The following is a 25,723-nucleotide window of genomic DNA, read 5'->3' on the forward strand; positions in this document are numbered from 1 at the left end:
CGCTGATTGTTTGAAAGCAGGCGCGGATGGTCGCGGGAACGCGCCTGGCTAGCTGATTGGCTGAGCAGGCAACCAATGGCAGTGTGATTTTTGTGGAAGGGCGGGGTCTCCGCGGGCGGGCAGCGGCGCCATCTCGCAGCGGGACGTGGCGGTCGCCTGGCAACGCGCGGCCGCGGGGTGACGTCACGTACCTGCGAGCCGCGCCTCACGACCGTGTCGCGATAGCATTGAGGGGACGCGGGGTCCCCGCTCCTGTCCGAGCCCCTTCCCCAGGCAGCCTTCGCTTGCCTGCTCGGGAACCCGCTCTGCTTCCAGAGCTCATTCTGTTTAAAAAAATTAAAACCTCCTCAGAAGGAGCAGATTTATTGCGCAGAGTCGCAGGAAGCAATTCTGCCGGGGGGTTGGTTCCGTTTGTAAGAGCCCCACCTGGTGCCTCGCCCTCAGCCCGGACAGCGGGAAAGGACCCCGGGGCAGAGAGCTTTGTGTCATTTGTTAGAGGATTTTTATTGATGGGAGCAAACAGTTCATGTGTTTCAGTGAAATTTATAGAATCATGAAGAGGAACGAACAGGCTGTGTCTAGTAAACGTGTGACATTACAGGCGAAATCAGCCATTTTCCCCAGAGGATTCTAGTGACCATTCGAACAGAGATTAACCAATTCTCATAATTTTTACAGGCATTAAATAACTCAAACAAGAACAAAAAGGGCTTAAATGTGTCTGACAATTCATATTGAGTTTCTCAAGAACAATATTTTGGAAACTTTCCAAAATTCAGACAACTATTTTTCTTCTTAGCATGATTATTTCTAAGACTTCCACAGAGGAGCTGACAGTGTATTTTACATGAGACAGCTGGGCCACAGAGCAGCATTAATAGCTTAAATGAAGGCATGGAAATGCTGGAAACCAAAAACTGAGAATGAATGTAGCTTGTTCGAGGAAAATGCATGGATGCATTGTGTTTGATTTTTATCTGTAATTAGTTGGATTATCTGCTTTCTCCCGCATCAAAAGATTTTTATATACTTCTATATTGCTCTAGCACCCAATTATCTCCCTTTCCTTCCTTTTTACTTCACAGTTCTGCTTCAGACATCTAAAAATATGCAGGAGCATTCAGAACGAAGATCCAGGTCTTTTAAACGTTTTACATTGGTGATATTCAAAGAGAGAGACACACTGCATTGTCCTGTGACATACATCACACACTGGCTCTGGCTGTCCTTATTCACTGGTTAAATGAAAACTGTTGAAGTGAAAAAAGTCCCTGAGTCAGCATCTTGACTGGCAAAGTCAAGAAACTTTGCTCTCGTACTGTCACAGCTCCAAATGCTCTTAAGTCCTGAGTAACTCTGATTTGTACTAAAAATAGAGGTGGAGTTCTGCACATTTTCACTCTATGACCTGTCATAAAACTCAGCTTTGATGCAAAAATCAAAACAGATCTTTCTCTCCACTTGACATGCCACAGAAGTACCTGGGTTTGCTTCATTGCTTGCTCCATAGTCATATCAAGCACATTCTGAAGTTTGACACGATGTGAGATTAGAAAGGACATTATGCAGGGGGTTAATATCCCAGTTACAGTTACTTGATATGGTACAAAGCTCCAGCATGAACTCTTGCTGGAGGCCTTCACAGGTAAGCACCTTGCATAGGATAGAAAGGGCAGAATAGGCTGCTAGCCCTGAAGGCTCAGGGTATCAAAAATGCCAAACTATTAGCAAGGAAATCAACTACTAATGTTTCAAACCTTCTTACTGCTTCAGTATATGTAATTGAGTAGTTTAATTGTATTATTATCAAAGAATGAAATGTATCTTTATGGCTATTAGCTGAGATAAAAAACAAAACATGTTTTCTATGATGTTTTCTAATAGGCTCTAAGTGTGGCTCTTTACATTATATTTTCCCCTCCAAGGAAGCTTGTCTTCCATAATTTTATAAGACCTCTCCTCTTGTTTTCTGGAGGAAAGAGCTCATATTACAGTGTTCCATTTACCACAAACACTGGCAAACAAACAATGTATTTTTTATGGTCAAGATTTCCAGCAACTGCTGGACTCCACAATTGTCTGCCTTAGGAACTGAGCTGGTGGGCTGGGAGACAGAGAGAATTGTATCTGTTCATGCCAGAGGATATTGCTTGTCTTAAATGCACCATTTCCCTCAGGCCATCACCTGGACTACCAGTTCATTCCCCAAATCTCCCCTGCCTTTCTTCAGTCACTTATTAAATCACTGTTTCTTCAACAAGAAGCCAAATAAATCACTGTTCACTCTGAATATAGGATTGTTCATGTTTAGAGTATTTATTGTGGCAAAACAATTAATAGATTTCTTTTAAAAGATTTTTTCCATGTTTAGGAACAAACGGACTCTATGTGAAGAGGGGAAAACTATCTTGTTTTGGAAAGAACACTGACTAAGGACACATGCAAAGTTCAAACATCCTTTAAATAGTATTCTCCCAAAATGTATCATTAGTTTTGTTCAGCTTTTCTAGTTTGTAAACAACTATGTAGTCAGTGAAAATATATTTAGCCTACCTTTAAAAAGATGCTTCCAGTATTAAGTGATAATAATAGTAAAATCATATGCAAGACAAAAATATGAAGATCTAGCATGCTTGTCCCTTAACAAGTTCTATTCCAAAATTATATTACATATATTAATTTCAACTTTGTAAATGTTTGTAATCTCAAATCTTTGAGTAGTCAGACAGTGACAAAAAATTATTAAGAAACTGGACAACTTTTCTGTATTGTGAATGCCATTCATTTCAAATGCTACTTGCTAGTAAAGTGCTGTTACAAGCAAAATGAAATTGTTAGTGTCTATCGAAAGAAGATGACATTTTAGTAATATTCAAATCATACTTGTTTTTGGCAAATAGTTAAAAGCATAGACATGTTTGTTTAACCACCCAAAATTAATTCAGTATAAATAATATTGGTTTCAATAATTCTATTCTAAAAGGCACATACTAATGTTCCAGCAGTTCTTTCAAGTGAGCTTTTGTATGTAGAGTTTTAATTGTGCTTTTAAATAGTTACTGATTCAGTATGATCTTGAAAGTGACATTTGTGCATGTCTAAAATACCTTCTCACAAATGAATCTCACACTCTGAAGGTGTACTTTTGTTAAGATTAAGATTATATGTATCTATATAACTATGCTTGTTGATCTCTATAGATCTACATAGATATACATATATTCATACATACACACACAAAAGGGCTTCTTCTGGAACAGCAGCAGAAAGTGCAGTCTATACTTTTTTGACTTGTCTTCATAATAGAAAGTTCAGGTATGAATTGTCTTGGGATTTGTGAGATCCAAGGGGTTATTTGTGGTACTGTGTATGTCCCATATTACTCTCTTTCCTTACAGGCTGTTTCAAGCTCACTTCACTTCCAGAAGAGATGATTGGCAAATTATTTTCCATGTGGTACTGAATAAGATGACCCACACTATCAAATATATGATCTTTGGTTCTCACCTAGAGGAAGAAGCAAAAGAATATATTTAAGGTTAGACTGTGCTTATAACCGGTTGGACATAAGGCTAACACATTAAAATCAAAAGGCACTTAAGCCACTGAACTCACTTGAGCAGGATCATTAGGCTGTAGACAGCAATTCAGATCTATCCTTTGGCCCACCATTAGCTCACAAGAAAAGTAGTGGTAAAGTAAAAAGATTGTATGTCAGACTGGGCTGATTATGCACAGGGGAATGAAATAACCTTTTTTTTCCTCCACAGAAGAGAGATATTTTCCCCTAAATCCCATTGAGGATTACTTTCTTGATTTACTGTCTCCTCAGAAATGTCACTCAAGACTGCTCTTCTGAGCAGAAGAAAGTAGAATTGAAGTGACAGAAAACATTTTTTGTATCCAGAAATTCATAATTAAGGATAGGATTTTTTTTTTTTAGCAGTAATGGTTTGCAGGATGTGTTAAGTATATACACTAATTATCAGCACCTGGACTAACAATATTTAAATTCCTCACTGCTACTTCCATGGTACTTCAGTGCTTTTAAGTTTTTGAACTTTCAAACCTACTGCAGCCACTGGCTATGTTTGAATTAACCTGGATGGAATCAAATTACTTCCACTTCATGGAATGCACCCATGCATTTTGATTGAAATATCTAAGCAGCACTGAAATTTCATTATATGAAATATTCATACCTTGCCCTCAGGATCCACCAAGAGTAGATGCTTTGCCTGCCCTCCCTGAAGTCCACTGAGGACATATTGACCAGGTGACGTTGTGCTTTCTCGTACCAGAAAATCCCCGTCGTTGACTAAGAGGCTCTCTGCTGCTTTCCTGTTCAATTTGCCATGGTAACAATCTTCATTCTTTAGCTGTTGCTTTATTTGTGGCAGAGCACAGAGACCAGCTGTGTTGCTTGTGGCACTCTGCTGAACAGGTTCCGGTAACTCTAAAATTAAATGAAAGGGAATGTATTGGACACTTCACCTAAAACTTCATCCTAAAAGGATGCAAGCCAATATCTTTAATAGCCTTTAAAAAATTCACACAATTCAGTCTTGAAGCAAACCAACCTTACAGACTGTAAGAATATGCACACATGAATGCTCATGACCCTCCAGTGCATTAGGCAAAATTATCACACCACCTCTTCCCCTACCTTAGATGGGAAAGCCTTTGGTCGCTAGGCAACAGGGATTAGAAAGAGGAATTTTTCTGATGCTGGACTGGTTTGGGGTTATATTTCTTTGTATGAAAAAGTCAAATTTTCCCTGTAAAAACAAGATTTTTGTTGGCTTTTTAGCTTTATTTTTTTCCCCTTAAGATCTTGTTTTTCCTTCTTCCTTAACAAGCTCTGAAGTGATTGTTACAGATCATTGGGAGAGTCATGTTGAATGGTTCCAGCTATGTGCAGGAATGTAAGACAACACAGCCAATGTAGCCAGAAGGGAAGGATTACAGCATGATGCATTTGCTGTTAAAAAACGAACAATTACCAAATGTACTAGAAAAACTGGGTGGTTTGGGATATAGCCAGTCAGACTGCAAATGATTCACAGGCAGGATTCTTCTAAGGAAAATATGAGGATACAACTTCTTCAATGGAATTGTGCAACCTACGGCTCCTCAGGATATAGGCAGTTCCTTTTAGAGCATGATGCAGTCCCAAGCTGGAAATGTCTCAATGGTCACAGATTTTTTTATGGGGTTTCCTTTATTGTCCAGTCCTTTTTCCACTTTCTTGTGTGGAGCCAACTCTGACAGAGAAAACACTCAGTGGGAAACCATAAAAGGCAAAGCTAATAAAGTATATTCAATAATGAGGACAATCAGTAGCAACTATATAATCATTTAATGGATATCCACCACTTTGAGTCCATAAATCAAGTTTGGAGATATATTTAGTTGATACCACAGATCAAACAGTTTGATTTAGAAATTATTGGATGAGATTGAATGGTCACTTATGGAAGAACTGTTATGAAAGAAAAGACAGTCACAATAATCCCACTTTAACCTTGCATGCTACTGCCTGTGAAGCAAAGGCATCTGAGGTCATTTCCACCTTAGAGTGGTTCAGACTTTGAACATACAGGAGAAGCCTTTTCCTTGAGGCAATGTGCATTCCCAAGCTCCTATCATCCTAAAGCCTTGCTTTTTAATACCTATGGCACTCCATTCATTGTCATCAATAAACTACAGAAGATTAAAGGTTATGCTGCTTTTTTACCATCACTATTTCTGCTCTTTAATCCCTTTTCTCTTGACTCTAACAAGGAAAAAGAACAACCAGGATAAATTTCTTCCCCCCATCTTTTCTATATTTCTTATGGGAAAGCCAAATCTTTCTGCATGCAGAGAAATGAGAAGCCCCCCTCCTTCCAGCGCTTAGACAGGTATGGCATCACAATGGGAACCTACTGGCCTGGCGCAGAGGGCTCCCAGGGATCTGTGCTGGTGCTGGATATCGGGCTGCACATGCTGAATGCAGGGACTGGGTGTTGATGTAACATGGATCATCAAAGAGATCTGCTTTGTAGGCAGGTTTCAATGAGGCTGTCTCTTTTATTGTCTTCTGTGACCTCTCATCGCAATTACCTGCAATTAGTATATAGTATGCACAGATTTCCTTCTTTTTCTTTTTTTTTTTACTCAGCTTTAAGTAACTGTAAAAGCTGAAATAGGAATGCTGTTCTTCTTTATAGCCCACTAAAGTAATTCAGAAGGAAAATAAAAATGCAAATGAACTTATTTTTCCTGATATCTAGAAGGCACCAGCTCCAAAAGTAATTAGAATGAAGTTTTCAGAAATGTTCTGCACTGGTCCAGTTCTGCTTCAATCCATGTCAGCAGTGAACCCCTCACAGACTGGAAAGGAATTAATATATATGCCTCTACAGAAACACAAACCATACACGTTATTTGTTGCAAAACCATTTCCTTCCCCTCTGCACCACAAAAAGAGCTTGTGGGAAGCTGAGCAATTCTCTCACTTGCTATTCTGGTGGAAAAGGGAGAGATGGAGGAGTTTGATGCTTTGAGGCTCTGCCTGGAGAGCCCAAACCACATCTGTCAGGTTAGGATCCAAGCCTAGTAACAGGCTAACAGAACATCCCCTGCAGAGTATGAAAATAATAGCACTTCAGCTAGCCAAATAGCAGGCATATTTTTGCTCTTCAACAAACGTTTTATTCATAGATCTATTCATTCATTCTTTTATTTGTTCTCCCTCTCTTTGTAGAAACCATTTGATTCTCCTTTCCTTGAATTGGAAATAACACAAGAAACTGAAGTATCCCCTACAGACAGTGTAATGGATCACTTCAGAGCCATGCAGGTGGGAATTCAGAAAGGACCTCATTGTGCAGTGAAAGAGAAGAGCTGAGGAAATGTGCTCAGGGCATAACTGTGGCAAAGGAAGCCCAGAAGGGGATGGAGGCTAGGGTCCCTGGGAGCAGATTTTGCTAAAGGCAAATTGATCTGGGGCACAAAGCTGCCTAAGGCAGGGGAAGGGCAGAGTCACACTGAGAAACCAGGGATGCTGGAACCAAGGGGCCAGGCTCTGTTGGAAAAAACCAGTGCTGATACTCTGGATCTCATTGAGCATTTGTAGGAGAAGGCAATATATTCAGAGACTGATAAGTAATGAAGTATCTTCCTTTTTCAAATGGTATGAACAAAGGGAACAACAAAGGAACAACAAAGAGTATGAAAGAGAATTAAAAAAAACAAAGAGCTACTGTACAGTATCATGAGAAGTAAAATGAGTAAGTCTGCCAGCAGACATGAAGATAGATTAGTGGCCTTTAGAAAAGCTGTAAGGCTTTTTTGTCTGCCCTCCATCTAGGGAACTAAAAATGACCCACTAAGTAGACACTTTTCACCATTGTATTGAAAGCCAAGGGACAGCTCTTCCAGGCAGCCTGCCCTGGTTAATTCTGCATATGCATGAGAAGGAAAAGAGAGTACATACCCACAGTTTTGTTTTCTTCTGGACAATTTTCATATATATTGATAAAGGTTGGGCTGACTGTCTGTAGAAAAATTTTAAAATCAGTCACATAAAGTAGTCCCCTAGAAAAACTCAGGTAACTTCAAAACATCCATGCATTAGTTAATAGATATACAGGTAATTAAACATGTTCTTCACCAAAAAATTCCCATCTCCTCAAATATTTCACACTGATACTCTTCTTTCTTTAGATGTCACATCTGGACTCCAATGTGAGTCTCATAACTGCCCAGTTATGTACCTAATGTTTAGTATATATATATATATAGTATAACTCCTAGGTAAGAAAGCTCAGATTTTCTATTAAGTGTCCCTCATCATAAAATCAACTACAGGTATCATGGTTTGAAAGTGAAATGGTGAAATGGTTACTAAATTGTCTGAGCAGCACTGAAAGAGAAAGGAAAACCAAAAAGTAACACCCCATGGGAAAAAGGCATTTGCATTTACATGCAGTGTAGCTCCTTTCAACAGTACTGGTAAGCATCAGGTGCAAACTCCAGGTATAGTGAAACATTTTTAGAATTAGAGAACTGTTGGGGAGGTGGGGTCCTGATATGCAGAGTATGGTTCATGTCAGCAAAAAATAGATGCTGAAGTAGCACTGGAACACACAGCAGCCTGGAAGCAGTTGCTACCAAACACAAATAACACCTGGGAGTAGCAAGCTTTTAGACAGAACCACCTGGATTCCAGCAAGCACATCTGAGTGTGCTCCCTCTGAGCAAAGTGGTGGTGCCTTCTTCCGTGCATGCCTTCCCAAGGCCCCACACAGCAGACTCTGAAATCTGTGCAGCCATCTGAACTTGGCTTGTTTTACTCCCTGATTAGTTTTTATTTCCCACTATGCCAGACAAGAGCCACAGATATCTTTTGCTGATTTAACAGAGCTTCTTGAAACAATCCAAGAGTAATGAATATTGTATATATATTGCAATCAGTCAATGTTGTATGTATAAGTTGTAGAGCATAATGGACAGGATGAAATATTTATTAGATCGCAGAATAGGGAGCCAGGAGGTCCCAGATTTTGCAGATGTTCTCTCCAACAAGCCATTTAAATTGGTATCTATTTTCTTCTCAGAGCTAATGAGTGAACAAGGGAATATTACTTGGTCTCCTGAAAGTACTCTAAGGACAAACCAGTTAATATTCAGAAAGTGCTTTGGGATTCAATTATGTACTAAGCATCATTAAATCTAGCCTAAAAAAAACTTTTCCCAGGATAATCAGGACCTGGTTCTGATGTTAATGCCATGCTTTAACACCACGGAAACATTTTATTATTCATTCCCATAATAGGCAGTGAGTATTTATCCCAGCAGATGCTGTACTTACTGAGCAATAGTGCTTTTTGCACTGGACAGGACACTTAGCCCTTGGGTCTGTCTGCACTTTCATTCGCATGTCTAACACTCCACCGGTGGGAGGCTCCTTCCCTGGAATTTCGTTGTAATATTCATGATGATCCTCCCTCTCCTGTGAATTCCCAGCTGATCCATTAGCATTTGCTGCCTCACTGAAAAAAATATAAAATATGGGGGGCGGGGGGGGGAATGAAGCTTCTGATGTAATCAATTGCTTTCTAGTGTAGGCAAACATCCCCAGTGTCTGCACAACACTCAATACACAGATCCGCCATATGGAGGCTGTAAAGGGCTTTGGGCCGGAACTTTCAGAGCTGTTTATTTTTCCAGTTACTTCTTCCTGAATTAAAAATAGTCATGACAGTTTGGGGTAAAGGGAGGTACAGTCATTTCATTAGCACCAGGCAGCCCAGGTATATTTTTAAGTCAAAAAAAAGGTAAGAGGAATCCACTGAAACTTTAAGAATTCCAATGCATTCTTCATTAGGGTATCCAAAATGCTGACCATAATACTAATTCTTACGGCTTCTTGACTGAACTCTGTAAATCTAGAGATTGCTGGGGGAAAGCCAGACTTCAAGAGAAAAATTAAAACCTCATGGCATTTACTCAGACAAGCCTGTAACTGTCTTAGAAAATCAAATATTACTACCAAAAAAAAAAAGAAAAAGTAGCTGTTCTTAGAGGCATTTACCCTGATTTTAATAAGCACAATCAAGCTGAGCCAGAATATTGAAGGGAACACTGAATGACATGAAGGAGAGCACACAAAGGTTTTTTTGAGCTAAACCAGAATGATGATAGTTTAAATGTACAGCTGATACACTGCAAAACGACTAGGTGCTTCCTGTACTGTCTCCGGTCCCAGAATAAAAAAAACTCATCTCAAATCTTACTTCTCTGATTAACAAGAGTATAATTGGATAAAAGGCCATGAGCAGGAAAGAGATAAAGTTCAAGTAGTTGATTATGTGATATGCAGTGCAAGTATTTGATTATGTGATTCATAGTAGTTTGGAAGGGAGTGACTCATTCACACAGCAATATCCGACTCCTCTGCCTGAGGACCATTCTTGGAGGCTGGCTGTGGGTTATGCTCAAGGAGGAAATCTAATTACCCTCTTCCATTTCTCCCTGCTCCTATGCTGCTTGTGACATAACCTAGCAGGATTTCTTAGGAATAAAAGGCTTTTCCTCTGGTTATTTTCCCCAGGAAAAACAGACCAGTTTTAGCAGTCTGGAATGGCAAGAACCACCATATACATTGAAATAAATATAAACTGGAGTTGCATATATGCAATAAAACCAGCTCTGCTGTGATGCATTAGGCCCTGTTCCACTGACACTGCCTGCTCAGGACTCCTGTGCTCAGGGTGCAGGTAAGCAGTGCCACAGCTTTACCTACTCATGGGAAGTAGCAGACAATCAAATTTGGTGTTACAGTAAAAAGAAGCCTGAGAAAAATAGGCATGGCTAATCTGTGAGGAGAGCCACAAATTAGAGCAAGAACTGTGTCCCCAGTGCAATGGAAGAAGGGTAATTGAAATGGGGAATTGTGGTCCAGAAACTAATCTAGGCCCTGTATTTCAGGCAATGTGCAGAGGACAGGGCTTCACACTTTAACATGCCAGGTGGTGGCTGTGTTTATTTCAGTTCATGAGGCTGATGTAAGTCATGCCAGGTGAAAACTGAGGCTGCTGCCAGGACGTGAGCAGAATAGCAGAAAGGTGAATTAAAATGGCTTTTTTCCCCACCACACACTTTCCACAGCTGCAGCAAGCTTAAACTTGGCACAGGTCAGGACTGAGCTCAGTCTGTGTGTGTGTGTATCTGCTATTTATAGAGCTGAACTTACTTGGGCAGAGTAATTTGAACATTTGTTCAACTTGCATGACTTAAAATAAAGCTGCTTTATCTAAGGAACAATACAGCTTAATTCTGTGTTCTGCACCTGTACAAATGTCACAAAAATCAATGGAGTTCACTGGAATAAGCTAATTTTGGTATCTTATATGCTGCACGTACAGGCATACCCTTGAATTATCCTATGTCCAGAAAGCATATTCAAAGCATCTTACTTATGGATCACTCTTTGTAGTGTATTGTTTTCCTGAAAAGTACTAAAGAGAAGGAAACTTCCAGTTAAGTGACTGAGAATGTGCTGACCTTTCATTAGATGTAACCAGGCTAGATGGGTTCTTCAGGTACTGTCTGAACCGGAGCTCAAAAGCCTGCCCTATGGTGTTGATCACTTCCTGTGCCATCCCATTGGGACATTCCAGGATGTGGCATGCTGAAAAGAGACACCTTACTTTAATTAAGTAAATGCAGTTTACACCAGAAAGTAAAGACTCAAGCTATATTGCTTATAGCAAGGCTCCTATCCCTTCGTGGAGCCAGCAGCTAGTACAGCTTTAGTCTGACCTGCAGATTCCCACTTCATTGCACAAAGAACATGACATTTAAAGCCATAGCCTGCATACTATTACCCCTATACATAGAGCAAAGCCAGAAATTGTACAGAGTATTGAGCTGAGTTCAGTAGCTTCCTTATTTTAAAACTCAAACAATTCCTTGTTATGTACAAATAAAGCAATCATATAAACACATATAACAATTGGAAACTTGTTTCAATACCTCTCTGATTAACAGGGTCTTTTGCTACATATGCCACGTAGTCTGTTGTATCCTACAGGAAAGAAGACAACAAATGTCTTGAACATTGTAATTATGAACAACCCTCCACCACAGCACAGCAATTGCATATAGACAGGTACATTTTTAGCTTTAAAATGCACACTTCTCTCAGGGAAAAACAACCAGAGGTACTAGCAAAGTGAGCCAAGGAAAATATCAATGACACACTGGTGGCTATCAGCACAGTAATTGTCCCATATTCTTTTTCTTCTAAAAAATGGACTAGACCATTTGTCATTCTTTGGATGCTAGGTATTCAGTTCCAGCTCTGCAATAGGAGTAGAAACACAACTGGTGCCTCATCAGCAGACAGTGCTGCTCCTTCCACTGCTCCCATGGAGCTCACAGCCTTTCCCATGTAACATATCAGGGCTGTGTGACTGCTGCTCACAGCTTTTGGCTGGGACAGTCCTTACCAGAATCACTGGAAGATAAAATAGTGCTAGCATACTGCAAAGGACAAGTTTGCAGTGTTCCCAATTTGGAGCAATAAGACTGAGTTTTGAAGTATCTTAGAGAAAAGATAAACTTTAAAATCATGCAGAATAAAATGGGTATCTGATCTTAATTACTCCTGCCCAATTTTAGTCTGGCTACAATCAGGTTAAATTACCCTGGATCTCAAAGCTGCTGCTGAGATCAGGCAACCTCAGTATAATCAGTTTTCTGTTTCTGATTCTCTTTCTAGCCAGCATGGAAATAATCCTCTTTTTCTAATCAAATTGAAAAGGGAACTGGAATAGAAAAATTAACATTTCTAATGATACCGCAAAAGCAGAGTGGCTTGATAATTCAGCGTTATAGTCAAATTGGTGAGGTAATGAATAACATTCTTTTAATTATTAAAGATGCATTTTGTTATTTTGGATCTTTAAGGTGGGACAGGGAAAATGTAATTCACAGCTTAAAGGCATGGTTCTCTTGAGGGAAGAGGCAATCAGCTGGCAGGAAACGAGGCCCCATTTGCAATATGCACAAGAACAATCATTTAATAATTCACAATGAATGACACAAGAGGCAAGTCTTAGGGCCAGCAGAACTTGTCCTAGATTTTTTTTTTAAATCTCTAAAGTTAATATCACTAAAGCAAAGCAAGCTAAATATTTCTTATGTGTCTAGTGAACTCAATTTCCTTCCTTTTCCTTTCAAGTTTTTCTTAAAAGTTCATAAATATTTCAGGATAGATATTTTAAAATAAATCAGATCTAGGGAGTGACTAGAAACTAAAGTAACTGGAGCAGCACCTGCTATTTTTTGTGTCTTTTTAATGTTTATGTAGATGCCTGGATGATTTTGCTTTAAAATAAAGCCAGAGTAGGCTTAATTATCAGGCAGAATGGTGCTACTCCTTCACAGCCCAGAACAACACTGAACTTCACTTAGACCTTGAATGTGGGGCAGGTGGAAGGACAGGTCCTGTGGAAGCTATCTTCTGTTTTAAATGTAAACAGAACTTTGAAAACATTACCTGAACAAGACAACAAAATTGCCCCTTATATGAAGGGCCACTAGATTTATAGTTACCACTGATGAGCAAGACCTCTATTTTACATTATCCTCCCAGTAAGAAGTGTCAGCAGCTGCTCCACCAAGCCCATTTCCTGCAGCACATCTGTGCACACACATCTCTTGCTGGCCCTGCCATTAAGCACTGACCAAACCCAGCCCTGTGTAGCCTCTGAAATCTGAAGTCACTGTGCAAGACCAGTGCAGGATAATAATATAAAAAACACTAAAAAAGGTAAACAAGTCCTAAGGAATTACTTATCCAACCCAGATAGATGCATTTCCTGCTTACAATCATTACAGTAAAGAGTCTGAAATAGAATAAAAACTTGAAAACATCCATGACCACATGGCAGTGACACTAGGAAGAACAGCCCTATCTGCAGGAAGAATGTGGTTATGCCACATCTGTCTCATAGGAGCTGTTGGCTTGAGTCAAAATTAATCTAAAAATTTAGAGGTGCCAGTGCTGACAGGTTTTATGACAGATATTGGATCACAGGGACCACTGAACTGATCAATTCCTATGTTCACATTCTTATTTTTAGATTGCCCTAGTCAAAGGGCTTTTGAATGGACTGACACTCACTGATGGGCAACAGGAAAGTTAACTATGTATCTATTAAATATACACTGAGACACTATTCCACCTTTCCTTTTCAATGTCAGTACCCCAGTTTTCTTGTATTACTGCTCATGATCCAGAAGTGCAGTGTACTCTGTTAGTGCTTGTGGAAGGAAAGGATGAAGCAAAGTATTTGCAGGTAACAATTATTACATGAGTTCATTATACCTGCAGAAGTATATTTTATAAATCAATACTTACTGGGTCACCTCCAGAAGCAAATGAGATAGACTGCATATGATGGTTGGCAATAATCTGAAAAGCATAACACACTAATTAAACATGCTCTTGGGCCACACAGTAGAAAACATCAGAACATATGTCTTTATAGAACAGGCAAGTAAATTCATAACAAACCCATTTATTAATTTATGCATGTATCATTTAGGAAGGAAAGAGATAAAAATAGGAATATTTTTGAGACTACCCATTCATGTTTACCAATGTCTAGATCCCTCAGTAATCTTCCTTCAAGGGTTTTCAGAATTAATTCAACCATCAACTTCTAACTGTACCCAAAAGGAAGGAAGAGAAACCTGGTGTCCTAATCCCCTCCCAGGATGTGCAATGGACAAGGGACCTCTGCACTACAGACAAACCCCTAAGTGCTCCTTGATGCTCAGCATGGCACCTGCTCAGTGCAGCATTCCTCAGAACCAGAGAGCCAAAATGACCTCCCTGATGTTTCCCTGCTCCAGCTTGGAGCAACACCTCCTGCTGGCCCAGGGTGAGATTACCCAGGGAGCAATATCAACAGCTGAGGGAGGAATTAGGTGGGCAGGACAAAGATCCTTGTCATATTTGCCAAGAAGGAAGGGAGCACAGCCCAGTTCCAGGCAAACTCAGGCCCTCAGGAACACACCTCAAAAGAGCCTAGAGACTTTACACAGTATAACTGATTGTACACACCTATTATCCAGCTGTAAAATAGCTTTGAATGATACCAAAGCCAAGCTCTGACTTAATACCTATATCAATTTTTTTCCCCTCCTATGACTTGTCAAAAACTACAGTCAGAACTAGTGCCTTGCTTATTGGCACTTTACTGGCAATCACATCCAGAGAAACAGTTTGCCAAGAGCTCAAGGGTCCCTCTCTGTGGAACACACCATCATGAACAAAAAGGACCTGTGCTGTATGTCAATTCCTCCAAAGCGCTTTCATTTTTAAATTCAGAGGCATCAGCTTCACCAGGCATGCACAGGTCTGCTAAAGGGTGCTGCATTCCCTTTGCAGGGCACAGCCTTCCCTCAGAAGCCACAAAAAAGGACAAAACTGTAGCATGGAGAAAAGGACACTGATTACACGTATCCTACCTGCTGCGTGTCAGCATTAATCAAAGTCAGGCTGCTCGTTGAAATGGTCAGCTTTATATTCATGCCAGAAAACTGAAGGTTACTTTTGCCAAGTACAGAAGACAGAAACTTCACTGGAGGCTTTGAACAAAGAAAGAAAAGAAAGAGGCTGTCAGCCCAGTCTGTGAGGGGCAGAAACATAAGAAAGTCAAGGAGGTTTTATGGTATCTTATTGAGACTTTCAATGGAGCAAGGATAATGGCTTGATCAAATGCAAATAGATCTTCTAACAAACATCAGCTCTGAATGGAATACTGGTAGGAATGGGTTTTATGTCAATAATGGGGAAAAAAATCCCAGTGAGCTAAATGTTATAGCTGGCTCGGTAATTCAGAATGTGCAGTTTTCTTTCTGAACTCTTCTTTGTTTCTGGAGGATGAAGTGTTTCTGGGTAAAGTAAGAAATTCTCTCATGTATTCCTCTTTCAGAAGCAAGTTCATTCCTCCTGAGCTCCACAGTTACAGAAGGAAATCTGTAAGTTCTGCTGGACACAACCCAACAGTAACCACTGACGTTGCCCCTTACAGCATCCCAGTTACTTAATAAAATCCATTAAACACTGCCATTTTAGTTTAATGTGTTTAATTTTTTTAATATATAAATAAGCAGCAGATAACATTCCAGTGAATTAGCTCCCTCTTGCAAACAAAAAAAAACCCTCCAATTCCAACATTTTAGCAGCCAAAGCCTAAAACTTGTAAAGCACCATACACTGCAAGGGCTGGTAGAAGCAGGAACTCTGGGCAAAGCATTAATCCTGAGAAAAATAAAGTAGGGCAGAGCCTCAGCCTCAAACCAAACTGGCTAAACACCCTGCTACCAGCACTTCCATGTTATCCAGGCTGAGTTCAGATGGATTAAAATGCACTAATTCCAGCATGGACTGAAGCCTGTTAGAGAACCATGTATCCAGCTTATCAAAGCAGGTATAGAAAAATAATTGCTGAGCTAAAACAGGATTTACCTTCCGCTTTTTTATAGCTCCATTTGTACCCGACACAGCTTCACACAGTCGGCTTATTGCTTCCCTGCAAATAAAAAAATACAGCACAAACCATTGGATCATTTCACATGCACCATCTGTAACAGAGCCAGCAACTCTGCAATTTATTGTTATCGGCCCACTTATAAACTCTTAAATCTTCTGGAAGGTCTTTCACAGTTGTTTTTCTTTCTTCTTTCCTCCCACTGTTAAAAAAAAAAACCCAGCCAGAAGAACTATTTAACAAAACACAGTGATTCAGCAGCCTGGTTTAGATTCTTTTTCTTCATCAAACCCATCCATTTCACCTTATGAAAATTTGTTTAATAAAAAAACCTCAAACATAATTAACCAGAAGACAAGCAACCTAATACCTTCAAAGCTTTTTTTTCAGAATGGTTGATAGGTCCCTTGCATGGCAGAAGGGGACCCTCCCCTTAATCCTTCCTATTTAGTACAGCAGGTGCATACTGAGTGAGCCCAGCTGGGTTCTCTGATTGACGTTCTGGGTTTTGGGATTTCTTTTAAAAAAAAAAAAAAAAAAAAAACCACAGGAAAAAAATCCCAAAACAACACTCCCCCTCAAAAAAAAACAAACAAACAAACAAAAAAAAAACCCCAAAAAAACCAGAATCAAACAAAAAATCACAATAACCTGAACAACAGTGGAGGGGTGGGGATGTATAATCAGCTTCTCCAGTTCCTTTTCAGAGCTATCAATCCATATCTTTCCATCTCTGGTAGGAATTTCCCAAACTAGACCTTCTCTCTAGCCACCCATTCTCCTCTGCAGGTTCCTCTCAGTTCAGGGAGCAGAAGGGTAAGGTATAAAGCACGCACAGAACTCATTTCTGGATGAAAGATAAATCACACACAGGATAACACAGTGCTGTGCTGTGCTTGTTTTCCAACTTGAGCAAGGAACATTCTGGCCTCTGCTCAGGCAAGTGACTGGTTTGAACATATACAGCACAGCACTGAGGGCCCTGGTCAAGGTTAGCACAGCAGCTGGGACAAAACCTTTCTGCTGGCAGTTACAGGCTTTTCCTCACTGATAGCTGCTGCTTTGAGCCAACAGGAGAACAGTGCCTTACTGGGCTGGGATGTGCTCAGCAAGTTTCCATAGCCTTGCCTGCACAACCCAGTTGGAGCTGCAGCCCCGGTGTCTCCAGCTGCCCTGGCCCTGTCCCACAGGGGCTGAGGTCTTCTCAGGCTTAAGCTCCCATGTTGGGCACTTGATGCCTCAGCCTTTCTCTTGGGGCTGAATTCAGATTTACCTTCCAAGGCTGGGGTTTTGTTTGGTTCTAAAGGGGAAGGGAGTTTGTTTAATTGTTTGTTTGTATTATTGAATTATTTTCCAAGTAGCTAATTAGGAAACGAGATTGTTGGGAAAGCTTGTCTGTTTCCAGATCCCGGCGTGTGTGTGGGAGGAAAACACCACTGGCCTTCACCTCCTGAGAAATATTTAGTCCAGAAGGGCTGAAAAGTAACAGGAGACCACACAATGACAAGAGGCTCCAGCCAGGTATGTCCCATGAAGCAGAGATGCCCAGTGAGGAGTGTGGCCCCCCCAGGACCCTGCAGATGAGAGAGAAAGTACAGCCAGGCCAGCATGGATGAACCCCAGTCACTGCTGTCCCTGCTCAGCGCCCCCAGGGCTGCCACACCAGCCGGCTGAGTGCTGGAAGCACTGAAGATCAGTGATATACACTGAGGGAACATCCTGAGAAATTCAACCTGGATGCTGTCAAATGAATGGAGACCTCACCCACAGCAATATATAATTAATATTTTCTGAGTGAAAACATCAGGGAAGGAAAGGGGCCTCACTGAGGGCTACACAAGATCAGAAAGCCAGCCTTTTAAACACTGACCCTTCCTAGCATTTAAAAGCAAAGTACTTCCCCCTACACAATTGAAAATATGTTTTTTAAGCAAATTCCTGATACTCTTCTTGGTTAGCTCCTGTTTTATTTAGCTGTTATCAGGAGGAAGGCCAAACATGACCAAAAAACAAAAAAAAAAAAAAAAAAACAAAAACACAAACAAACAAAAAAAAAACACAAAAAAAAAAAACAAAAAAAAAAAAAAAAAAGAAAAAAGAGGAAGGCATCCTGCAGGATGATCTTGCAGATTCCAATAATCTGCTTGGAAAATGAGAACTCATCTTCTCATTCAATATTAAAGGAAATTAAAATCAGAGCCAAGACATTAAGGCTACTTGGAGCCTTCAAGTCTAGCCTTACCTAGAAAGAAAACCAGATACAGAACAAATTGGAAAAACAGGGAAGTTGTCTCTTTTGGTGAAAAATGAGTTATTGAACATGTCAGGCAACCCATGTGAAATCAAGAGTTGCAGGCAGAGTTGCCAGGCACAGAGCCTGTTCTTGTACAAGCCACTGTGGTGGCTGCCCACTTCACCATGCTCTGAATCAACTGTCCAGTAAAAAGGAACCAAAAAGAAGCAAACCATTTCCACTTAATAGTTTCTATTACCTCTCTTTGGTAGAGGAAATGGTTGTACAGACATTTCTTGCTGCATACCTCTCTGGGTGATTTTCTAAGTGATCTAACAAAACTTTACAAATATTATTTGAAAGGTGTGAAAAGCAGGAGTTTGGTAACACCTGCTGCTACAACTGAACACTTCCTACATGAAGTCATTTCCACAAACTAGAAACTGCACCACACACTAGGAAGAAAAGAAACTCTGGATGCACCCAATGATAAACCGAAATGCATGACACATTTTTGGCATCCATAAGCCTTTAAACCAGATTTTTGGGGGTTTTTTCAGGTCCACTCAGAAGTACAGTCCACAGTTTTCCTTTGGGTCTGCAGCCCTGGAGTGAAACCTGGGGCAGACCCAGCTCCTGCAGCTCCCAGAGCGTGCCCGTGAGGGAGAGCGCCTGTGGGCAGTAACACTGAGCCACTTTGTTCATTGTTCCCCCAAAACGAGAATAAAAGACGAAAGATGGGCTGATGTAAGCAAGCAAGCATGCTGTTGAGGATTTGCTTTTAAGCATCTAGGGCCCTGCCTACACCATGTAACAGAAAGGGATTATGTGGCTCAACAAAGTTGAAATTAATCTTCCAAACAAAGTCAGCCTTCTTCCAGAAGCCCTCCCTGGCTGCACATTTCAGACACCCTTCACCCCTCACTGCCTGACCATTTTCGAGTTTATAAGTTAATGCCCCAATCCAAGATACAGAACCTCTTTTCCCAGAAATGCCCAAATTTGATGACTAATAACCAACTTGATTTAACAGAATTGGGAAATGTGTGAGAGGAAAAGAGCTGAATGGCTGGACAAGAGAAGCACACATTAGGGTCCAGCAAAGGCAGGACCTGCCACAGCACAAGGGTGACAACCCAAGCACATCTTGTATCCAGAGCAGCAAGCACAGGCTAACCATTAAAAAAAAAAAAATACAAAGACCCCCAAGCAGAAGAATCTGTTATGCTTACTGTTATTTTTTGGTATTACTTTTGTCATCTACATGGAGTTTGAGATCACAGATTTCTGCAAAATGGGAGGAATGTCCCTAAGAACAAGTGGGGTCATGGGCAGGCAACAGCAGAGAGCTGGAAAACTTGCAGTGGAATCTCCTGTGCCAACCTCCTCACCCCCCAGCCGCTGAGGGTAAAAGCACATCAGTGCCCAGCCCTTCTCCTGCTGTGCTCTGGTCATTTGGCCACACAGCACCTCTGCATCCCATGGTCATTCACAGCACCAGAGAAGCCACTTTCTGCCTTCCCTGACCATGAGCCTGCCAAGCAACTGAAAATGCAAGTCCAGCAAGAAAGCAGAAGGTAAATTCTCCATGTTCACTCCTTTGGACTCCTCACTGCACTTTGGCAAACATGAGTTTGTTGATCTTTTCAACATTCATGAGAAAGGTAACTAATATCTTCAGTTTTAGATACCATGAGGTAACTAAGCATTCACATACACATAAATCAAGGCAGGGTGAAGACAAAACCAGAGACTCTTTCCACATCACTTTAAAACAGAAGATGCCTCTTTGTTTAGTGAAATGCCATCAAAGTAAAAATATTTTTTACCCCAATTCAAATAACAGGCATGGTTAAAATGGGGTGATTTCCAGCAGCTCTTTGGTTGGTGCATTGTGCATGTGTCTATAAACTTACTCCCCCGACAGAACAATAGGGGAATAATCAATGTTATCTTTGCTCCAGTCAGCTTGTCATCGATCGAACTTTAAAGTCTGCATGTGTGAGCTCAGCACTTCAGCATTTGGTTTGCAAACAGTTTAAGTTTTGAATTTCTCATGCACAAAAGAGCCCGTTAAGGTCAGCAGTGGCATTTTTTTTAGGTGATGGAAATATTTCCATTGTTAAGTTTTGACTCAGTTCTGCTCAACAAAATCTTACTATCTAGCCCAAATTTAAGTTGGCAAGCTCTTGTCACGCAGTAATTCATATTCATTATTTTCCTGACAAACCAGCCAAAGCTCTGTTCTGTTACCACAGCACACACACACCTCTTGCAAACAGGAGATAACCTCGCCCTCTGGCTGAGCTGTGAAGAACACAGTGGCCTGGGCTGGGTGTATTACATGGCTCTTCTTGGCCTGTAAAGGACCTGCCTGAGGGAAGTATATTGGTATCTGAGGCACTTCTTCATACACACATGGAGGAACTGGGTGTGTACTTATACCAGTTGTACATGTCAAGAATTGCTGGTTTTGAATATAAAACAAATGGGACAGCTTTCAAGTGAAGTCTGTAGGCATTGAAGGACTCATGTTTTTCAGGTCCTTTCAGCTGCTAACTCTGGGAGCCAACAGGTATAAATGTAACACTAATCCCTTCACGTTGCTTTCCTTTCTCCATGAATTTTTGGATACAAACTTGAGGAAGGAAAACAGCATCTGAAAATCTCCCTCCAGCAGGAAGGAAGAGCTGGGCAGGTACAGGAAGCCTCAACCACACTCCTGGCATCCTCAGCACGAACTATGCCAGAAAAGCAGCTGAGAGGAAAAGGGAACATGTCTAAGGCCAGGTGAAGATAACCTGCAGCCGCCTATCTCCCCAAAAGGCTGGGTGGCTGCTGGGGCTGCCTGGCACTAGTCCTGACTGGTGGACCATGAGCATATCACAGAACCATGCAGCAAACTCAAACACTCCCGCACTGCCAGACTTATAAGAATAAATAGAAAAAAAAAATTGTGCTTTTCTATTTCTGACAGGAAATTTCAGCCACCCCACAGGTAGGGGTACTAACAATCTAGACCCAGAAACTGGCAGTAACCTGCAACAGAAGTTGCAAAGTTCAAAAAGGACAATAAAATATTTCACGTTTTAACCGCATCCCCAGTTGTATCTGAGAATGAAACATTAATCTTTTTCTGATTTGCAGCCTGAAAACTTAGGCTTACAGTACAGACGGAAACAGCTCTATTTCAACATGTTTTCCTTGTGACTCCACTTCCAGCTGAGGCTGGTCTTGGTGAAGATGGGGGTCAAGCAGTGTCATACATCTGATAAATATTCCTTAGATGACCTTGCTGGATTGAGGGACTGATGGCACTTTCTGCATCAGTTAGGAAGCAGTGTGACAGAGAGACCCATGAGGGTCCTGGCTCTCCACCCTGGCCATGGCACCCACAGGCACAGCAGCACCAGTGGATTTCCCCTGTGCCTTGGGAGCGCTGTGCAGGAAGCGCTGAGCCACGTGCACAGCCCAGCTGCTGCCGGTCCCCAGCTGGCTGGGGATGTCTGCTCTGTGCTGCCACTGCAGGGGGAGGCTCTCTGAGCAAGAACTGGGAGAGAAATTATGCCTGTGCCTGAAACAATTCATTTTCCAATGCAAATAGCCTATTGTAATGATGAAATAATTCAAATCATCACTTAGGAAAAGACAAAACAAAACATGCAAACTCCTGTTCAGAATTGTCTCAGAGGTTGGCACGCACCCTCGGTTTTATAAAAAAATTTGCACTCAGGCTTTTCATTCTTGGGCTGAATCTCAGTTTTACACCACCTACCTGGTGACTTGTGTTCGTGTGCCAAAGTCCAGGGATCTCATTGACTGCAGCACCTCAATACAGCCCATGTACTATGGAAAACAGACAGAGGAAAGGGAGAACTGTTAGTACACAAGGAAGAGGAGGATCACAGGAGGAAGCAAATCTGATTATTGTCCACTAAGTTTATGCAGAACAGCAGTCTAAATGGAAAATCAAATCAGCCATCCTAAAGCTGCTTCCTAAATAGATCTTGTTTTACTAAAAGTGTAGAGAAGAGCAATAAAGATACCAATGGCTTAAACACCATAGTACCAAAAAAAAGAAGGCAAAGCACTCTGGGGACACAAAATCCAATTATTCCTTTTTTTCCATTTCTGCTTATTCTCACTTATTAGCCTGTGACACTGAGCTGGGAGGAATACATGAGGAAATACTGGAAAGAACAGAGTCCTCAGAGCAGAGAGGCTCTGGAAGCCCCTTGAGACCAATGCACTCAGAGCCCCCATGCAGAAGAGCTGACTTTCCCTTCAGAGAGTAGGAGGCATTATAGGCCACAAGGAAAACCACTGGCTCCACACTGCTACGTGTCTGATGACAAATAACCTCTGCAGAAGATGAAGGATGTGAAGTTGCAATTCCAGCTCATAGCAACAGCTCTTAAGAGCCTACACTATAAACTGACCTGCTTTAAATTAAAGGCTGACTGCCACACTTCTGTTGTATGGGACAGAGCTGGGGCTCTTTCTATACTCATTTGGGATTTGTATAAGACTAATTCTTGGAAATATCAAGGATGTGTTGGTATATCCCTAACCATATCTTACTAATCTTTCAGCATTTCTATGGATGTCAATCTCTCTGTTGTTGAAGCAGTCTGACCTCTTCATTTCAACAGGCTGGCACAGGTCTGGGTCTCTCATTTTTCCTCTTGGGACCATCATGCAGTGCTCACACAGTGCCCAAGGGCTGCAGTCACAGCATGCCTGTGCAGACCTCTCCTGTAGGAAGTCAAAGCCTCTGGGACAGAGACAACTTGGAAAACCCAGGCAGGGTCATGCATACTCTGTCCCTTGTCTGAATGGATGGAGGAGGCATTCTGTGTCAGAGAAAGGTACCATATTTAGTTCCTCTGCCTCACTTTGCCTGTAAATCAATTTTTCTGCTGGGCCTTTCAGAGAGAGTTGGATTTAGGTGTCTGTTTCAGCTTTGGAGACTTTCAGAAATAAGCGTGTGAAAAAGAGAATGTTATATGTGCAGTCAGGGATTCCACAATTGTATTATCCCTATTTTGCTTTCTTTCCAGATAGCAATGTAACCCTTGGGAGAACTCCAGAATTAGGTCAGAGACCTGGAAGGACATCAATAAGAATCTGAAAGGTTGGCAGAACTGCTTCCCTAATGAACATTTAATGACTTTGAGAGCTATCTGCCTTGTTAAATATATTCCTGCTTAACAGGAACAAAGCAAATGTGGAAAATATGTCTAGAGCCTCAGCTTGTAGCACAGTAACGACCTCTGATCCTACAGTATAAGGTCAAGCATCCTGTAAGCTGGTTGGCTGCTCCTCTATCCTTGAAAAAAAAATAATTTAGAGAAGTAGGTGAGTCATATGCTGACAAGTGAGTCCCCATTGCATCCTGAACAGATGCGTGGGAAGCTACTCTAAGCAAAGATGAAAAATCAATATTAGGCTTTTGCATAAGTGACCCTGAGTGAAGCTGAACTTATCAATGATTCACAAAAGACCTTTTTTTTTTTCCTTTTAAAAGCTTGAGTAGGGAAGTGCATTAACATGGCACCTCACTGCATCTCTCATTTATTTTAGCTGTCGTTGGTTATCTGAACTGGCACAGTTAGAAATGGCTGAACCCTCACATTGCAGTATGAGGGTACAGAGAACCAGCAGAGCCTTGGGCAGGGGGACAATGTGAGGCTGGGGCAGAACAAGTCAGGGTCACAGAGCCTGGGAGAAGCGCATGGAGCACACAAAAGGACAATGAAATACCAGAAGCCTATTCAAGAGAACAAAAGATGCTCTCCGAGGAAGAAAAAAAATTAACAATAAACAAAAATATTAACCCCTCCATAGCAAAATATGAGAAGCAGCACAACCAATGCATGAGAAGAAAGGGGAAAGCAGTGGAGAAGGACAATGTTTGTCTCAGAGACTTATGAACCCAAACTCCAGTTCAGCTGGTGTTCCCACTTCCTGTCCTGTACACCCCAAACAGCACATCCCAGGAAAACAAAAATGGGCTTCTCTGGTGGTGCAGGGTCAAGGCCAGCTCCATCTTTCCTGCTGCCGGGAAGGTTAAACTAAAGCCTGAGCGGGGCAGAAACCACAGGTGCCTGCGAGAGGAAGCCACAGCAGCCCACAGCTCTTGCTCCAGTGCAAGCTGTTCACCTGGTGCTCTTGTGAAAACTGGGTCCAAAGGTGGTGTACAGGGAGGGGTGTTCATCTTCTGAAGCCCACAGAGGCAAGGCCCAGTTCACTGAGCTGCAAGGAAGCTGGGGGAAGCTGGACACAGGCCCAAGGGTGCACTAACCAGCCTGGGCAGCAAGCACATATGTAACTGCAGAATTCAGCCACCTACAGAAAAATAGAACAGCAACAGTGAAAGTGCTAAAGATCTGACATGGCCAATGAAAGAGGATGCTGAACCCACTGTTCTGTCCGCAGCAGAATGGAGAGCTCCTGCCAAGACAAGCAGGAGCTCTTAGGAAGGAAAGACTCACTGGCCCCTGCTGGAAAGGGAAAGGCTCCACTAATGGCAATGTGTGCAGAGATATCCTATCTCCTGCAAAGGGCTGTGAGAGCACTGGCACCAGGGACTGCTTTGTCCCTTGGTGTTTGAGTACAGAGGGTGATCTGGGGCTGGCTTGCGTTTTCCCACACCACCAGGAGAGAACAGCAGTTATTGAAGATGCACACATCTTTTCACATCTATTTACATGAGATGACAGAAAGTGGCTGCAAACAGGATGAGGAACTGCGTGGGAGGAGATGAGAAGGCACCAGGCAGGGCCCATGTGAATAAGCAGCACATGGCAGGACAATGCAGAGTGCCACGCTCAGGAACCTGTTGTGAGATTTCTCTGCTTTCACCCTAGCAGGAAGGTAAAGTGTTGTCTTCCTTCCATGGACAACAGAAGCCAGCCAGGGCTGTGGGGAAGGAGTGAAGCATGATTACTGTAGTTTTGGTAGGGAAGTTTTCTCAGCCCTTTCTTAGATGCTGCCTGTGGTAGCCTTGGGGTTAGAAAATCCCTGTGTCCACTGGAAAGCAGAGACCACCAGAGCTCCCCTGGCAGTGGCACTGCTCCTGCCAGCACACAGACTGCACTGTGCCAGTCAGCTCAGCTGCTCATCCTGCCTCACACTTCAGGGTTTACTGGGCTGGGGTAAGTGCTCCGTAACTCTGTAAGCAGCCACTAGTCAGGCAGCTAATGAAGAGCTCTGGCCCAGGTTTGCACCCTGCAGGACATTCAACTGGCTCATTCCTCAGCCTGAACCACACTGGTTTCCTCCAGCAAACGCCAGCCTCATCCAGATCCAAAAGCAAAGCCAGCAGAACCTCTGCCATCCCCACCACAGGAAGCAGAGAGGCCAAGGCAGCCCACGACAGCACTGCACACCACTGCAGACGTGGGTGGTACCCCCAGGGCACCTGTGAGACAGC

At 42.0% G+C, this 25,723-nt stretch overlaps 1 protein-coding gene across 2 annotated transcripts in view; it reads right to left on the reverse strand.

Annotated features, from left to right (window-relative positions):
• Positions 1 to 545: 545 nt before the first annotated feature.
• Positions 546 to 25,723, reverse strand: part of SHC4 (SHC adaptor protein 4) — a 29,710-nt gene continuing 4,532 nt past the window's right edge. The window contains exons 2-12 of one of the 2 annotated variants that reach the window (XM_059858384.1): positions 22,064 to 22,134; positions 16,034 to 16,097; positions 15,031 to 15,150; positions 13,916 to 13,969; positions 11,524 to 11,575; positions 11,053 to 11,179; positions 8,858 to 9,038; positions 7,481 to 7,541; positions 5,929 to 6,105; positions 4,203 to 4,456; positions 548 to 3,507 (exon numbers count right to left, since the gene is read on the reverse strand). In XM_059858384.1, the coding sequence (XP_059714367.1) occupies positions 3,352 to 3,507; positions 4,203 to 4,456; positions 5,929 to 6,105; positions 7,481 to 7,541; positions 8,858 to 9,038; positions 11,053 to 11,179; positions 11,524 to 11,575; positions 13,916 to 13,969; positions 15,031 to 15,150; positions 16,034 to 16,097; positions 22,064 to 22,134 (1,317 nt within the window). In that variant the 3' untranslated portion in view covers positions 548 to 3,351. Of the gene's footprint in view, positions 3,508 to 4,202; positions 4,457 to 5,928; positions 6,106 to 7,480; positions 7,542 to 8,857; positions 9,039 to 11,052; positions 11,180 to 11,523; positions 11,576 to 13,915; positions 13,970 to 15,030; positions 15,151 to 16,033; positions 16,098 to 22,063; positions 22,135 to 25,723 lie in introns of both variants that reach the window. The other variant, XM_059858385.1, reaches the window with a different exon arrangement.

The sequence above is a fragment of the Haemorhous mexicanus genome, chromosome 13 (assembly GCF_027477595.1).
Source record: "Haemorhous mexicanus isolate bHaeMex1 chromosome 13, bHaeMex1.pri, whole genome shotgun sequence".
Lineage (NCBI taxonomy): Eukaryota > Metazoa > Chordata > Aves > Passeriformes > Fringillidae > Haemorhous > Haemorhous mexicanus.